The sequence below is a fragment of the Xiphophorus hellerii genome, chromosome 14 (genome assembly GCF_003331165.1).
Source record: "Xiphophorus hellerii strain 12219 chromosome 14, Xiphophorus_hellerii-4.1, whole genome shotgun sequence".
Taxonomy (NCBI): domain Eukaryota; kingdom Metazoa; phylum Chordata; class Actinopteri; order Cyprinodontiformes; family Poeciliidae; genus Xiphophorus; species Xiphophorus hellerii.
In genome coordinates this window covers 27005717-27024109 of record NC_045685.1, presented here as the reverse complement: position 1 = coordinate 27024109, position 18393 = coordinate 27005717, and the positions used below count along the sequence as shown (strand labels likewise).

The following is an 18393-nucleotide window of genomic DNA, read 5'->3' as shown; positions in this document are numbered from 1 at the left end:
CGGGGCTGCATTTTCTGAATTAAAATCAGAAGTAAACACACCAACATCTGTTTCTTAAGAAAAAGTAAAGACACTTGATGCACTTATTTATTTATAAGAAATTATTTTAAAAATGTTGTTTTCTTTGCTTTTTTATATTGAGAAATCAAAGATCCACTCACAGTTTATAACAGAGCACTTAAGATATCTGGCCTTTTTACCTTTACATTAAAAAATACAAAGTATTTTATTAACTCATTCATATTTTACATAAAACGTGGTTATCTTTTGTGTGTGTTTCATTTTATTGATAATCCAAAAACACATTTTCAGTTTAGATTCCTAAAGATTTCTTTCGCTTTTGGTCACTAAAAATTATTTTACCGCGTGAAACCGAGTAAGAACCAGCAGGGGGCGACAGCGCGCCGTAAAAGCGTTAAGCTGCAGTTACGCTTGGCCAGAAGAAGCAGCTTCAGTAAACACCGCGGACAGTGGATGACATTCCCCTGAAACAGTGAACCATACCGGGCTCAGAGATGAAGGAGGACCCGGTGGAGAGTCCAGTTGAGCCGAACAAAGCGGACTTTCTGCGGGGGTTTGTCACCGAGAGGCTCGCCGCGGTGTCCCGGGAGATCCTGGCGGCGGTAGAGACGGTGGTATCCGGATATGAGGAGGAGGCCTCGGGGTTCCGTCTGGAGATCCGCCGGCAGAGGAAGCAGCTGGAGCTGCTTCGGAACCAGCAGCTCTCTGTCGGGACAAATGGTTCGTGTCTTTAATTCATTCATAGTTAAATCTAACAGAGCACTGAGCTGCATGCAGAACTCCGTTAAATATATAAAGTTTTTAAGCTTTTTCTTCAACATATTACGTTTTGATACAATTAGGGATAAAACTAAGTATTATTTTAAAACACTACATAATTTTCTTTGATTCGGCTCTTTTGTAATGCTAATAAATGAAACATTTACCTTATTTCTTAAATAATTTGATGTATTTCCAGAATTGCCATCCAGCAGAAGTGATGGATCAGCTGAGGAAGAGGAGGGTGATGATTGTCTGAAGAGTCGGACCCAAACTGCTTCATCAAGGTTCCTGCTGCTGATCCGATTCAGTAGATGATCTGTTACACACTGACTGGTTTGAATAATGTCCATTAACTTGGTACTGCTGTTGCTCACCTTTCAGCTCTTCGTCGCCTCAGTCTGATGGAAGGAGGCCTGGCAGACCTCAGATCAGTGAAGCACAGAGCGCCATACACCTCAGCGTCCGCGTCCTGAAGGACTCCAACATCAGCATCCTGTCCAAAAACGGTACCTTAACCCACTGACTTGTTTATTTCTCCCAGAAAAAAAACATCCTTTTTAATTCAATTCGTTTTCATTTTTCTTCATTTCTTGTAAATCTGTCAGATTTTTTTCATAAAGTGTCTGGATTCATGCTGATGTAAACGTAGCAGTGACTTTATTCTGTCTGTCTGTGTTTCTCTGCTTCCAGTGGTGAAGAAATGTCCTCTGGTGTCCCTGAAGTGTCCTCCAGGCCTGCAGGAGTTGGACTTTCTGAGCCTGCTCAGGTCCGCTGTCCCCCAGCTGGCTGCAGACGACAAACCTTTTCACATCTTAACGTCGGATAAGAGGCGCAGGCTTCAGCGTCTGACTCTGACGACGGTGACGCCCGAGGAGATCGTCAGAAACGTCAAACCCACACGGCTTAGAAAACTTACAATCTACATTAGACTGGAGGTAAAACAGAACTTCTGGCTCTTGGCTCGTTTTGTTGCTCAGCAGCTTTTAGTTTTCAGGTTCTGATGGTTTTTTGTCTTTTCCAGACAAAGAAGGAAACTCAGGAAGAAATTCCTTCTCTTCAGATGGAGAAAAGTTCTGCCATGTTGGTCTGTGAGGAAACTCAACAACCAAAGGAGATGAGGTAGAACGTCCAGAGGGTCAATGAAGTTATAGCTTTTATTCATTTGATTATGCATCAATAATTTATAAAACAACAATTTGGGTGAATAAGTTATATTTTATTGTAATTTTTTTATCGATTTAAAAGGCGTAATTCTGTAAAACTTTTGTTTTTGGACTGAATACTTTAGGATTAATGAATAAATAAAGCTGACTCAACATATCTACAGAAATCTTTAATAAAACAAAAAATTAATTCTTTTTCTTGATTTAATTGGTTTTCTTGGAAGGACATCATCACAACATCATCATAGGGAAACAGGAGATGATGGTCTTATGATGTCAGTGTCAGGTGACGACTCCGTGGCGCCCCCTGCTGCTCAGATGGACAGAGATGCAGCAGGTGGGAATGAAGGAGAGACGAACAGAAGCGACAGCAGCTGGAAACCAGATGTAAGTGATGGACAGGAAAAGAAAGACTCCGAGCTCATCAGTGAGACAGAAGAAGTCAATCCGTCTAATGACGTTTGGACAGAAACTGGTTTATTCTGTAAAGTCTGCAAAGCTGCCCAGAAATCTGAGGTTGCTCTCATTAAACACGCCTGGAGACACGTGGAGGAAGCAGGAAGTGTTTGTGGAGTCTGTGGAGAGTCTTTTCTCAGCGTCCTCAGTCTGAATGAGCACCTGAAGGTCCATTCAGGACAGCAACCTGTCCAACCTGAGGTTAGCTCGTTTACGTCTGGGTTGCCTCTGGAGAACAACCACAAACTCCGTCACGAATGCTCCACCTGCCACAAGCTGTTTGAGGTGGAGGCGCAGCTAAAGGCTCATCACAGGACGCACAGGAAGTGTAAAACGTACCTCTGTGGCGTCTGCGGCAAATTCCTGAGCAGCAACAGATCTTTGTCCCGCCACAAGATGACGCACTCTGGAGAAAGACCCCACAGATGCCAGATCTGTGAGAGGGGCTTCAAACTGGCCACCACTCTGAAGCAACACGAGAAGATTCACATGAACAGAGAGAGACCGTACCTCTGCGACGTCTGCTGCAAGATGTTCCTGACCAGCAAGCAGCTCGTCATCCACATGAGGACGCACACCAACGAGAAGCCGTACCGCTGCGACCGCTGCGGGAAGGGCTTCACCACCAGGGGGCCGCTGACCATACACATGCGGGTTCACACCGGGGAGACACCGTACCGCTGTCCTCACTGCGGCTGGTCCTTTAAACGGAAGACTCACCTGGACGACCACGTGGCGATTCACACGGGAGCCAAACCGTACGTCTGTGGGATCTGTGGGAAAACGTGTGCCAGGAGAACTTACCTCACCGTCCACATGAGGACGCACAACGGAGAGAGACCGTACAAGTGTTCCCTGTGCGAGAAGGCCTTCACTCAGAGCCACTGCCTGAAGACGCACATGAAGAGCCACAAGGCTGCACAGGCAGCATCGTAGCCACTTTAATGTGACTCTTCAGTTATTTATTATTATGACTCTTAAACTGTTTCTGGCTTTGAAAGCTGAAATATCTCCAATAAAATTGAGCAGGAAGTTTTTGTCTCTTGGGTTTTTCTTCCTCATCATAAACAGTTCTTGGCAATAAAGTAATTTTAATAACTTATAGAGATACAAGAAATATTAATGATAAAGATTTAAAATCCAGTAAGACAGACCATTGATGTGGCGTCACATGTATGGTCTTTATAATGAGCCGTTATCCTTTAAAATGAGGCAGCTCTTTATTTAAATATTCTCACAGAATGCAGAAGAAATTGGAAACTTTGAAATCGATTTACAGTTTTCTGGTTTATTTCTTTCCTTAACCAGCTACACTAATAGGATTTGTACATCAATATATTTTACCTGATAAAATGCCTTCATTAATCACTAAAGTCCTATAACTATGAGAATTCACTGTTCAATAAATTGATCTGTCATATTCTTGTTTATTGAGAGAAAATGGTTTTTCTCTTCCAACACTTTCAGTCAAACAGTGCAGTGTTTTGAACATTAGCATGTTTAGCATGCTAACTGATGTAGCATGATTAGCATGCTAACTGATGTAGCATGATTAGCATGCTAACTGATGTAGCATGATTAGCATGCTAACTGAAGTCTGTAGAGTGAAGTGAAGCTTTTGTGTCTTTTGTTTTTGGCATTTCTCTGGTCAAACTGATGTGTGTAACTTCAATTATGAAAGAAAGATTTAAATTTATTTGGGAAGTAAAAAGTGAAAAAAAAATTCAGTGTAAATGTTATCAAATCACCTTACAGTTCATAAAGACGAACAAATTTAAAAACTTGAGAAAAGTATTTTATTACTGTGTGTTTGTGACAAACAAATGAGACAATTTCATTTGTTGGAGGCAAACAAATTTTCCTCATTAATGTATTAATCTGAGATCAGGCAGAGAAAAACAATAACTACGAGTTTTAATAGCATCCCAAGAATTAGCAGTTTTTAATTCCAACTATAAATGTACAATAGTTTAAAATATCATGTTATATATAATAAAGAACACACTGTACACGTTTAAAACAGCACACACAATATTGAATATTCTTCCAGAGATTGATGAATTTCAGGTATTCAAAGTTCAGTCACGAATAATTTGAGGTGTCATTGATGCATCAGTTGATTTTGTCTGTGTATTAAAACAAACATCTTTCAGACCTTAAATGATCTGAGAAGAACCAGGTTTGTATTCAAATTCAGCTCCAGAGATCAGAACACCTGCAGCGGCTGTTTCACCTGGAGCTGATGGTTTTTAATGAATGTCCACATTCATTTGGTCTTCAACATAATTAATAATCAGTGCCATCACATTGTAGCTTTATGACAAAATAAAACAATGTGTAACTTTAAATCTTTAGGACAAACATCTGGGTGCCAAAAAATGTAACTCATTTAATGTAACAGGAAAACAACATTGTTCCAGCACAAAAACCTTTTATGAAAAAACTTGTTTTATTTTTTAAATTTTAGAAACAAAACCAGTGAATGGAAATGCAGAAGGTCTCAGGTTATTCTGACGTCTACAGTTTGATGCGACTGTGTTTCTTCATCCAGACTATCACTGACTATAACTCACCACAATCCAAACTACTTGTTCTCACTTCTCAATGAAGCCTCAGCTTTGTTTTCTCCAAAGCTTCACTATTTAAACTAGTTGATTTAAAGTGAATAAATATGGTGCCACTGCATGCTAAGAGTTAAAAATGTGCTCTGACAGTTCCTGTGTTGCACCAACCAAACTTTTTTATATCTATAAGACTTTGTGGAAAAACTAAGACCTCATTCTGCCTCATTGCTTTGCAGAAACATCAGAGGTAAAATAAAATCAGACTGCTGGGAAGCTCAAACCAAATGTCAAACAGAAACATTGCACACTCTGCACTTCTCTTCTGCTGAGTTGACATGAACAGGATGTTGCTCACTGAGTTTGCCACCAGCCTGAGCAGGAGAACAATTGTTATGGCTGTAATAGCGTAGAAAGCTCTTCTCTGATTGGTCGATGTGATTTTTTCCGCCCACTTAGATAAGATTTATTTATTTGTCATTGTCATCAACAGATTACAACGAGATTGAGATTTGCTCGACTCGAGTTAAGATGCAGGTTATGTGTATATACGTAATATACCAAGATAAAGAAATAAACAGTACAAAATGAGAAATAAATAGACATCAGAAGATGGTTGCAGCGCCTGGAGGTGTCGCAACAGAATTTACATTTTTAACAAAGTGGTGTCAAGAGCAGAAGTTCTTATGCCTTTGAATTTAGTGCCAGTTCAAGGCGCAGAGAACTGGAATGGTGCAAAACGACACGATAACCACATGCTCTCCAAAACTGTAAATGCTGGTGATGAGATTGAGCTTATGGCTGCCCAGACTGAACTCAACCAGATTCAGGAGGCTCAGCAGCCAAGCAGACCCTCCTCATCCTCACTCCAGCTGCTCGTCTCAGGTTCAGGCAGGTCACAGGTGATGTAGCGCTCCACACAGGTCAGGAGCTGAAGCAGAGACTGTCCCAGAGTGAAGACCGGCCGGATGCAGAGCCCAGTCACCATCATCGGTACAGACTGGTACCGATGAAATACAGCACCGAAAACCCGACGAACAAATTCAGCTGCAGGACGACGGAGTGGAGGAGGAAATGGTGGGAGCTGCTGGAGGCAGGAGAGCGTTGCTGCTGCTCTCAGCTGCCTGCAGGCCAGGAAGAGGAGGAAGTTCACGATGCACAAAACAGAGAAAATGTAGATGTTGGCCGTTGACTTGAAGCAGTTCATCATCAGCAGGTGGAGAGAACAGGTGAGTATTTGGCATGAAGCCGTCGGCTAGAGAATAATTACTCAACATTTTATTTTATAGGTGTAGGAAAACCTTAAGAGGAAAAGGAGATGCAAAAAACTGAAAAAAGGACAGAATTTTCCTTTGAATGAGACAATTTTCAAATTCTTGCACCACGTCAGGTTAAAAGTATTAAAGGAAGGATGTTAGAAAACCTCCAGACCTGAAACCAAGGCAGATACATGTGAAATAATCTGTCCATCCTACATTAGATCCTGCCATCATTTATTATCTAATTATCTCCAACTCCTCCAGTTGAGGCAAAGACCAACTCTTTGTTCACCATTGTTCCTGTTAAAATGGCCTCAGAGTTGGGAACCGACTTGTTTTGCTCCTGAACTCAGATTTCAAGTCATCATCATAGAAATCATAAGAAATGACAATAAATATTTAAAATGATGTTAAATGTCACTCAGGTAGGACAAAGTCTCTCTGCCTTCGGTTTGTTGCTCATCTCTGGATGAAGGTTTGAACTAGGACTTTTATTCCTGAGTGTTTGTGTAAATGTTGCTGCTGACTTTGCATAGTTCAAGAATTTATGAGACATTTTATGGAACACTGCAAAAGGCAAATTTATTCTTTAAATGTTTGTTTTCTACTGGCAAGCAAAGCGATGAAACTATTTGAATATTATTTCAGTCACATCATGGTGGAAATGTTGCCTTAAAACAAGGAGACAGTGGCTCAAATTTCATCTTTCTGCAGAATCTGCATGTTCTGCCATCCAGGAAAGGATCTAACTGTTAAACAGTAAATATCACCCAGTTAAATATAAAGACATAAAAAACTCACCAGCTCTGACCACAGAAGTAACATTGATTAATAAGCATAAATAATAAATATTCAATTCCTCTTTACTGCAACTCCAATAAAATCCTGTAGCTTTACATGACAGAAACTTTCAGACAGTCAGTGAACATCAGGCTCTAATTGTCTTAAGCATAAAAAACTTTCCTACATTCAGGATTTATAGACTTTAACCTTATCAGCATATTTTTGTTTACACATTTTTCTTTGCTACTGTTAAATAAACGTCTTGTTTTTAATATACTTCATGCATTATTCGCACAGCACAGCATGTTTTTGTCTGCTCTGTACAGAAACAGCAGTGGAACCGCCAAACTGCTGGGCAAACTGAACCAAACTACACAGGAAGCAACCAAACACCAATCACTGTAGCTCATCAGGGGTGAAACTTTTAGAGCAAAGCAAACAAAGTATCCAAAGAACAACATCCACAGTACTCCTGTTATAGTCATTATGGTTCTGAAAGCCTTTTTCTTTGAGCGGTCCACTCCGTCTCCACACACGTCCCCTGGCCTCGGACGGACCAGAACCCGGAGAACCGAGAAGCTGCAGAAGGAAACCACGGCAAAACTGAGGCTTGACAAGGAGAAAAGTTGGACAAAGGGGATTCCAGGGAAGTACAGGACAACCAGCGCTCCCCAGCCAAGAGCGAAAACCCAGACCAGTCCAACGCAAACATTTCTGATGGTGACTCCGATTGTGTTTTTCAGCTTTAGGTAGGTAATCGGGTGGAGAACAGCCAGGTAGCGCTCCACACAGGTCAGCACATGGAACAGAATCTCCCCAACCATCGTCAGTGATAAAATAGAGAAACCGACTACAGAGAGGCTTCGAACAGGATATCCCAACAGAAAGAAGACCAGGCCTGGCGCTTCGGTCAGCTGCATGACGGCCATGTGATAGGTGATGACATCATAGTGGCTGACTGGCTGCTGCTGCCGCTGCCACCACCTCCGGTGACCCAAGAACAGGACCCACACGGCAAAAGGGACGATGACGACGGCTCTGGTGATGAAGAAGGCTGTGGCGGAAATGGAAACATGGGATACCTGGCAGTACTGGGCTTGGAGTTGATCTGAAGTGTTAGACGGGTCGGTCCAGTTAACCATCATGTCAACAGTCTGTGGAAGACAAACCCTGCAGAGCAGAACACAGCAGTGGTGAAGGAGCTGGTCCCACTGAAACCATCAGAACCCAAGAGATGCTGGTTCAATGATGGATTATGGTCAAAAACACCCAATTTTAGCCAATTAACTCGTCTTAACTGGCTAAAATTAACATTAGTTGATGTCACTGAATAAATGTTTTGTGTTCGATTTGTAATGATTGAAATGCCAATTTATTATTGGGTGGAAGTTTATTACGTTTTAAATTAATATATTGACATGAATCAATATTGATTCCTTATAAAGGAATTTTAATTCCTTTATATTGAATTAAAATTCAATATAAAATCAACAAAATGTAGATGTTGAATCTACATTGATATAATATCAGTTATGGTTGAAAACGTTGACGCAACATGGAAGTTACCGACCACTTTCCACAGAATTTAAATGTCAGGCTTCAACATGAATTCAATATTTCTAACAATATTTCAACGTTGATTGACTTTGAACATGCAGATGTTCTTAAATTTAGATTTGATCCATGTTTTGTATTCATTCATAACCCAATCAGACAGTAGCAGAGGAAAATTAAATACTTTTGGAAATCTTATAAAATCTTAGAAACCATCAGTACATGTCACAACTGGAATACAATAAATAGAAATTAAATTCTGACTATAGACCATGGAAGACCTACCTGATGAGTATTTCTGATTGTTTTAGGTCTATGCGTTCTCACTGCTGCTCTGCTTTAAACCCAAAGGCTCAAAGACCTTCATCATTTTATACAGAACGTTTTATGGAGGTGAAATGAGGACATTCTGGTTGTTTGCATGTTTACTTTAACAAAACAGACACTGACTTGATTATGTTCTTCACGGTAAATTGCAGCAGGCAAATGAGAGTCGGATCAGCTGCAGAGGACTGGACGTCCAGGACACCAGGATATTTGTTTCTGTTTCTCTAAAGCAACAATAGTTATAAAGTTTTATGAGTATTTATTTGTCTGAAGCTAATTTAAACATTCAAAGCATGTTTATATGGGATATAATGATGCAAACACTGGATTTTTCTCAGTCTTTGTGTCCTGTTGTTGACGTAGTGAACTCTTCCAGTTGTGTCATGTTGGTGAATTGTGGAGGACATTTAGAGAATTAGGGTTTCAACCTGTTGTCACTCAGAATCTCAGATTAACAGTTGTTTAATCCGAAAGAGAAATGTGATTAAAATCCCATCATTATTCTAAATAAGAGGAAACAACCTTTAGAAATATGAAAATTATTTTAAAAATATAAAATTTATAAAGAGATTTAGTCAGATTTTTAAAAAAAAGCTAAATTTAATTCGGCGATGATGCCAAAAAATAGATTTATGAATAATAAATGATGAATATTATCTTACTATACATGAGGATGACTCCTTCAGCTCACATCCACACACCAGTGGAGATAAACTTCTCACACACACACACACACACACACACACACACGCACACACACACACACACCCACCCACGCACACACACACACACACACACACACACACACACACACGCCATCATGGCTCCGCCCACTTTCATTCATGCTCAGCCTGGTGGAGTTTCAGGATCTCAGAGGAAAAATGTTCTGAAAGCTGGAAATGTTCTCAGAATGATAATGAAGAATTGATTCATCGATTTATTATTAAATCTTTTAAATTTGCAGAACCTTCTAGATGTTGAGGTGAAGTTTTTTAAAATAATCCTTCATAATGAAACAGACCCACAGCATGATGGGGCCGAGCCTGGCATCACCGTGGCAACGACCGCAGAGCCACAGGAGCAGAAGAAGAAGAGGCGGTCCTAAAGTAGAAGAAGAAGAAGAAAGGATCTGTATTTAGGAAAAAATAATAAGTAACAGATTATATTTTTTTGTAGCCAAAATCACTTTTGGTAAAAATATTACTTAGGGCATTATTTTTGGATGGTCACCATTTTATTTTCAGCATAATAAATATTTATTATGTGGAAAATAAAATCGGGACCTTCCAAAAATAATCCCTTAAGTAAAAATGTTTTTACAAAAGTTGGTTTTAGAAAAAAAATCAGCCAAGTGAGCGATTGGTGACCTGTAAAGTGTGTACCCTTCCTCTTGCCCTTTGACCCCTGGAGATGGGGACCAACACCCTCTGAACCTGAAGTGTGCTAGATAAAGTAGGGATGAAAATAAAAATCACTTTTGTTAAAAAGTGATTTACTCTGCTGCCAGCTGGAGAGGAACTACTTTAGAGTTTACCACAAAATATTAAAATGTCTGAAATAATGTAATAAAAACAGGCATAAAAACCTGTAAATTGGAGGCCAGGTGAATAGCACTATTCCTAGTTTATTCCCAATATAGCTTTAGAATAATTTAGAGAAACAGTGATGTATATATAAATCACTGTTTATATATATGTATATATATATATATCCTCTCCTTGGGCTGCCACCTTATCATGGTGGAGGGTTTGAGGGCCCCAATGATCCTAGGAGCTATGCTGTCTGGGGCTTCATGCCCCTGGTAGGGTCACCCAAGGCAGACAGGTCCTAGGTGAGGGACCAGACAAAGCGCAGCCCGAAGACCCCAATGATGAATAAAAACAATGGACTTGGCGTTCCCTCGCCCGGACACGGGTCACCGGGGCCCCACTCTGGAGCTAGGCCTGGAGGGGGGGCACGATGGCGAGCGCCTGGTGGCCGGGCTTTTACCCATGGAGCCCGGCCGGGCTCAGCCCGAAGAGGAAACATGGGTCCCCCCTCCCATGGGCCCACCACCCGTGAGAGAGGCCAAAGGGGTCGGGTGCAGTGTGGGATGGGTGGCGGCAGAGGGAGGGGACCTTGGCGGTCCGATCCTCGGTTGCAGAAGCTCTTGGGACGTGGAATGTCACCTCTCTGGTGGGGAAGGAGCCGGAGCTAGTGTGTGAGGTTGAGAGGTTCCGGCTAGAAATAGTCGGTCTCACCTCGACGCATGGCTCTGGTTCTGGAACCAGCCTCCTTGAGAGGGGCTGGACATACTTCCACTCTGGAGTTGCCCAAGGTGAGAGGCGTCGGGCAGGAGTGGGCATACTTGTTGCTCCCCATCTCGGCGCCTGTACGTTGGGGTTTACCCCGGTGAACGAGAGGGTAGCCTCCCTCCGCCTACGGGTGGGGGGACGGGTTCTGACTGTCGTTTGTGCTTACGGGCCGAACGACAGTTCAGATTACCCACCCTTTTTGGAGTCCTTAGAGGGGGTACTGGAGAGTGCCCCTCCTGGGGACTCCCTTGTTCTGCTGGGGGACTTCAACGCTCACGTGGGCAATGACAGTGAGACCTGGAGGGGCGTGGTTGGGAGGAACGCCCCCCTGATCTGAACTCGAATGGTGTTCTGTTGTTGGACTACTGTGCTAGTCATGGATTGTCCATAACGAACACCATGTTCAAGCATAAGGGTGTCCATATGTGCACTTGGCATCAGGACACCCTAGGCCGCAGTTCGATGATCGACTTTGTCATTGTTTCATCGGATCTGCGGTCGTATGTCTTGGATACTCGGGTGAAGAGAGGTGCGGAGCTGTCCACTGACCACTACCTGGTGGTGAGTTGGCTCCGGTGGTGGGGGAGGAAGCCGGTCAGGCCTGGCAGGCCCAAACGTGTTGTGAGGGTCTGCTGGGAACGTCTGGCGGAATCCCCTGTGAGACGGAGCTTTAACTTCCATCTCCGGCAAAACTTCGAACACGTCCCGGGGGAGGTGGGGGACATGGAGTCTGAGTGGACCGTGTTCCGTGCCTCCATTGTCGAGGCGGCCGATCGGAGCTGTGGCCGCAAGGTTGTCGGTGCCTGTCGCGGCAGCAACCCTCGAACCCGTTGGTGGACACCTTCGGTGAGGGTTGCCGTCAGGCTGAAGAAAGAGTCCTACCGGGCCTTTTTGGCCTGTGGGACTCCGGAAGCAGCTGATTGGTACCGGCAGGCGAAGCGGCATGCGGCTCGGGTGGTTGCTGAGGCAAAAACTCGGGCGTGGGAGGAGTTTGGAGAGGCCATGGAGAAAGACTTCCGTACGGCTTCGAGGCGATTCTGGTCCACCATCCGGCGTCTCAGGGGGGGGAAGCAGTGCAGCACCAACACTGTTTATAGTGGGGATGGTGTGCTGCTGACCTCTACTCGGGACGTTGTGGGCCGGTGGGCAGAGTACTTCGAAGACCTCCTCAATCCCACCAACATGCCTTCCATTGAAGAAGCTGAGCCTGGGGACTCTGGGTTGGGCTCTCCAATCTCTGGGAACGAGGTCGCCGAGGTGGTTAAAAAGCTCCTCGGTGGCAAGGCTCCGGGGGTGGATGAGATCCGCCCGGAGTTCCTTAAGGCTCTGGATGTTGTAGGGTTGTGTTGGCTGACGCGACTCTGCAATATTGCATGGACATCGGGGGCAATTCCCCTGGATTGGCAGACTGGGGTGGTGGTCCTGCTGTTCAAAAAGGGGGACCGGAGGGTGTGCTCCAATTATAGAGGGGTCACACTCTTAAGCCTCCCTGGCAAGGTCTATTCAGGGGTCCTGGAGAGGAGGGTCCGTCGGATAGTCGAACCTCAGATTCAGGAAGAGCAGTGTGGTTTTCGTCCTGGTCGTGGAACACTGGCCCAGCTCTACACCCTTGGCAGGGTCCTGGAGGGTGCATGGGAGTTCGCCCAACCAGTCTACATGTGTTTTGTGGACTTGGAGAAGGCGTTCGACCGTGTCCCTCGAGGAGCCCTGTGGGGGGTTCTCCGGGAGTATGGGGTACCGGGCCCTTTGATATGGGCTGTCAGGTCCCTGTATGACCGGTGTCAGAGCCTGGTTCGCATTACCGGCAGTAAGTCAGGCTCGTTTCCGGTGAGAGTTGGACTCCGCCAGGGCTGCCCTTTGTCACCGATTCTGTTCATCACTTTCATGGACAGAATTTCTAGGTGCAGCCAAGGTGTTGAGGGGATCCGATTTGGTGGCCTTAGGATCTCGTCTCTGCTTTTTGCAGACGATGTGGTCCTTCTGGCCTCATCAGGTCATGATCTGCAGCTCTCGCTGGAGCAGTTCGCAGCCGAGTGTGAAGCGACCGGGATGGGGATCAGTGGCTCCAAATCCGAGGCCATGGTCTTGAGCCGGAAAAAGGTAGAGTGCCTTCTCCGGGTCAAGGGGGGGTGTCCTGCCCCAGGTGGAGGAGTTCAAGTATCTCGGGATCTTGTTCACGAATGGGGGAAGAAGGGAGTGGGAGATCGACAGGCGGATTGGCGCAGCGTCTGCCGTCAAGCGGGCGCTGTACTGGTCCGTCGTGGTGAAGAGAGAGCTGAGCCATAAAGCGAAGCTCTCGATTTACCGGTCGATCTACGTTCCCACCCTCATCTATGGTCATGAGCTTTGGGTCATGACCGAAAGAATGAGATCGCGGATACAAGCGACCAAAATGGGTTTTCTCCGTAGGGTGGCTGGGCTCTCCCTTAGAGATAGGGTGAGAAGCTCAGTCATCCGGGAGGGACTCAGAGTAGAGCCGCTGCTCCTTCACATCGAGAGGAGCCAGTTGAGGTGGCTCGGGCATCTGGTCAGGATGCCTCCTGGACACCTCCCTGGTGAGGTGTTCCGGGCACGTCCGACCAGGAGGAGGCCCCGGGAAAGACCCAGGACACGCTGGAGGGACTATGTCTCTCGGCTGGCCTGGGAACGCCTCGGGATTCCCCCGGAAGAGCTAGAAAAAGTGGCTGGGGAGAGGGAAGTCTGGGCCTCCCTTCTGAAGCTGCTACCACCGCGACCCGACCTCGGATAAGCGGAAGAAGATGGATGGATGTGTATATACGTATTTATATACACATGTATTTGCGGTATCATGAGTTTGTATTTGTGTTTGAGAGCATGTTGAAGAGGGCGGTAAACTGATGTCGAGCAGCAAGCCTGACTTCACTCAGATTGGCGACGCGTGGATCCAACTTTGTGCAATAGAGAAACCCCGGAGAACTTCTGAGCATTTCTCACTGGACGACAGTTTCCCGCTCTGATCTTAAAAGTGCGTGCTGCGTGCATGCGTGTGTGTGTGCAGAAACACATGAGCAAGTGGTTCTTTTACTCTGTTTTAATTTGAACTGTATATATATATACAGTACAGACCAAAAGTTTGGACACACCTTCTAATTCAATGGGTTTTCTTTATTTTCATGACTATTTATAAGGCAAGAAATCCCACTTATTAACCTGACAGGGCAGGTTGACCTATGAAGTGAAAACCATTTCAGATGACTACCTGTTGAACCTCATCAAGAAAATGCAGAGTGTGTGCAAAGCAGTAATCACAGCCAAAGGTTGCTACTTTGAAGAAACTAGAATATAAGGGGTATTTTCAGTTGTTTTACACTTTTTTGTTTAGTGCATATTTCCACATGTGTTATTCATAGTTTTGATGCCTTCAGTGTGAATCTACAATGTCAATAGTCATGAAAATAAAGGAAACTCATTGAATTAAAAGGTGTGTCCAAACTTTTGGTCTGTATTGTATATATATACTGTATATGTGTGTGTGTGTGTGTGTGTGTGTGTGTATAAGGGTGGCAACCTGATTCAGGGATACTGAAACAGTTTTAGGGGGCTAAAGCTAAAGCTCCTTTAAAACTGGGCTAGAATCGCCACTAGTGACTTCACATGAAAACTGGCCCTTAATTAACCAATCAGATTAAAAGTTCATAACCAACACTGCCAGCAGGTGGCAGTATTATCTTGTAGGAATAACTCAAAAGAGTCCAAACAGTTTAATGTCATTTTTTTATTTCTTTCCTTCATTTATTTATATTACAGCAGGAAGACTGTAAGTATTCAAGATGTCTCATGAACTGACCTGTAAGTACATAATTATTGTGAGGGAATACCAAAGAAAAATAAATACAAATATTTCCAAGGAGATTATAAATGAGTAAATCGTTTGACTGCAGGAGAGCATCGACTAACCAAGAAGGATATTAACAGCCTGCAGTATGAGGTCATTGAGTTATAGCCCAGCGGGACATTAAATCATGAGCTGGTTTTACAATATTTGAAAAACTTGTCCATCATTGTGACACAAAAACACAAACAGGTGTAAAAGGTTTTCATCGGACGCCAGCAGACACAGTCAGCCATTTACCGAAGAGCAGCAGAAGAAGAAACACTGGGAACCAAAACCTGCTGATCAGGTTCGTGTTTTTAATCAAATCAAAATCTGTAAACCTACATTTAAAAAACACAAAACCTGAAACAACAGAAACTGTGGGTGAGTTTGTGAATTTGGTGCATTTTTTTGTTCAAACTTGTTTGTTCATTCGGTGAAGTAAGTAAAGTTTGGTGAAGGACTCAGTTGTTGTCTTGGTAAGGTAGTGATACTTTAAAATATATTAGTAAACAGTGCAGCCCCTCAGGAAGCCCCTGTTGGGTAATTGCTTATTTTACTGTAAAATACCAAACAAATAATTGATGTAATGAGTCTCTGCTGATTGGACTGATTTCTGAAGGCATCTTTTGTCTTTTACCCTGTTTTCCTCTCCTCAGTTGTTCATTTGTCTGGTTTTCCAGGTGAAGATGGCCGCCAACTCTTCCCTCCATACTCTGAGCTGTAACTTCCCACTGATAAATTTCCTCATGCCAACCATCTTAGCGCTCCTCAGCTTGATGATCCCTCTTCTGGTTTATGTCCTGGTTGTTGGTTTCCAGCGGTGGAGGAAGCAACCTTTCAGCTCTCCTTTTGCGATGTCAAGTCACATCGACATCCTGACCTACAACGTGGCGTTCATTGACCTCCTTGGTGTCTCAGGGAACTATTTTACATATTTTGGCATGTATGCTGATCATGTGGAGGTACTGATCGTAGGATACAGCATTTTATCCGTTTCCACAATTGGACATCCACTGCTTCAGCTCCTCACCTGCATCGAGCGCTACCTGGCTGTGGTTCATCCCATCTGCTACCTGCGCCTGAGAGGCTCAGCAGGTGTCAGGATTAGAAACATCACCATTGGTTGTGTTTGGCTGAGCTGCATTGGTGTGATGTTTCTGTCTGTGTGGTTGGGAGTATCGTTTCTAACTTTGTCTTCTGTGTTCCTGTTCTTCACCACCACGGCTTTCTGTTTTTGCAGTGTCTCTGTTCTCTGGGCTTTGATTCGTCCAGGGCCTGGAGAAAGGGGTGGGGACAATAGGCATAGTAACCAATCAAAGCAGAGAGCTCTCCACACAATGGCTCTGATCACAGCAACCCTTTTACCGATGCTTATTAGCAGTCTTATTATCTCTGTAGTACAAATAGTTTCCATCCCGTACGAGTTCACGTTCTGTGTTGTAGGGAGTTTTTCAGTGTTGTTCCTTTTGCCCACCTATCTGGTTTTACCGCTGCTCTTTCTGCAGAGGGTTGGCAAACTAACAGTCTGTGGACACAAACCAAATGAAACAGCGTGAAGTTAGAGGGTTTGTTTTTCAATGATGTCATCCTGACATCATTGTTCTTTACTCTAGATACAAGCAAACGTTTAAATTTTCTTTTATCATTAATTTAGAGAAAACAATTATCTGTGAAAAAAGACCAACGTCTTAAAGTGATCCAGGATTAGTTGAACATGTTGGCCTAAATATGTTGTAATTTTCTTATTAACTTCAAAATGATATGCCAAAAGTCATATTTACTTCAAAAATGTATACCTTTTGTTATATTTTTCACCCATGGAGTTGCCATTTATTCACATGTTTCGGTCCATTCGGTACTGGAGTCTACAGCGTAAACACAGGGAGGCTAACTTTACCTGAGTTGTTGTTTATCACACCCAGTTTGACTGGTTAAATTTTAGATATTGCCACACTGTGATAAAAAGTGAGATGAATCTGGATTATTTCCCACATGAAAGAAAGAAGAGGTCACTGAGTGGGACACAACTTCCAGAGGATCTACATTTGTGCCCTCAACATTTCTCTCCAGAAGACTTTGACTCATTTGTACGAGCAAAACTGACAAAGGCTCCAACAGATGATCGTTTATATCGTATATCATAATAAGTTAAAAAGTAAACATAGAGAAATATACGTGTTGGATTCCCTCCTGAAGCCAAAACTCCTGCTACCTGATCTCACATAAGCATAGTGATGGGTGGAATATCCTTTGTTGTTGGATTTATTTTTATCCTAATGTGTTGTTGTTTGATAGCTCTTATTGTCCACGGAACGTCATGTCTGCTTTGGATTCATCATGTCTGTTTGGATTATAGATTATAAATGTGACAGAATTTGCAAAATCCATTTGTTGTTGTGACTGGTTTTCTAATTGAATTATGACCCACAGCAGCTGTTCATCAAGGATTTCTTATGGAATATTCAAAAATCCCTTCTCAATCATTGTGACACATTAACATAAACATTACTTTGGACTGGACTCCAGCAGGAAGCAGTCGGTTAGTGAAGAGGAGCTGAGGAAGGAGCGTTGGGACCAAACAGAGATTATAAGGTTTTTGTTTTTGACACATTTGAAGTCTGTAAAGTGAAATTTGAATAACTAAAGCCACATTGTTTTGGGCCATCCAAGTTTGTCATTCAGTAAATCAAAGCTTGGCCAGTTTGTTGCAGACTAAAATGGATACAGTTGGTTGCCTTTAGGTAGAAAACTAACATGTCTGACACTTTCTGTGGTTTTTTCAGCAGTTCATCGTCGTTCCTCTTCATCCTCAGTCGCTGATGTGAACTGAGATGTCCAGTAACTCTTCTTCCAACTCATCGCTCCTCTCTGGTTCTGGAAATATTGTGTTTCTAATAATCAATGGTGATCGGGAATTTTAGGCACATATAGAAACTTTATGGTGTTTTTACTCTGCATTTTTGTTCTTCATTGAAAAAAAAGGCAGATATACAACAATGTGATGAAATTTGTTGGGAATCTTAGGAATAAATAAAGTTATGAAAGCATCAATGTGTTAATTTTGGGTTAAATCAAATTAAACAGACATTTTGCACTGAAAATATATGAAAATCACACGTTTATCAGCAATAACAAAATTATTTTCTTGTTTAAATGCAGAAATATATGCATCAAAGCCACTGGACTGGATATACTAATGTATTTTATTTAATTAAATGATTTAATATTTAAGATGGATGTAGAAATTACAAAGACTTAAGGTTGTGGGAGGATGTGCAGTGTGTTGCTGTTTGGGTGTTAATAGAGAAAATATACTGTAATTTATTAAAATTGTTCATTAAATTAAATCTTGCAATGTAATTTTCTTATTTTGAA

General features: G+C 43.0%; 1 protein-coding gene across 1 annotated transcript; it reads left to right on the top strand.

Moving 5' to 3' along the window:
- Positions 1–63: 63 nt before the first annotated feature.
- On the top strand, positions 64–3830 carry LOC116732583 (zinc finger protein 2-like). Its single transcript, XM_032582865.1, has 6 exons — positions 64–741; positions 980–1067; positions 1165–1289; positions 1474–1718; positions 1805–1902; positions 2171–3830. The coding sequence occupies exons 1-6, from the start codon at positions 516–518 to the stop codon at positions 3336–3338; spliced, it is 1950 nt and encodes a 649-aa protein (XP_032438756.1). The 5' UTR covers positions 64–515; the 3' UTR covers positions 3339–3830.
- Positions 3831–18393: the final 14563 nt, after the last annotated feature.

What these genes read in the sequence shown, in the direction of transcription:
- LOC116732583 (XM_032582865.1), top strand. Translation starts at nt 516, where the DNA reads ATGAAGGAGGACCCGGTGGAGAGTCCAGTTGAGCCGAACAAAGCGGAC. An exon ending in ACCCAAACTGCTTCATCAAG is followed by an intron (nt 1,068 to 1,164) that starts GTTCCTGCTGCT and finishes CTCACCTTTCAG; the next exon opens with CTCTTCGTCGCCTCAGTCTG. An exon ending in CAACAACCAAAGGAGATGAG is followed by an intron (nt 1,903 to 2,170) that starts GTAGAACGTCCA and finishes TTTTCTTGGAAG; the next exon opens with GACATCATCACAACATCATC.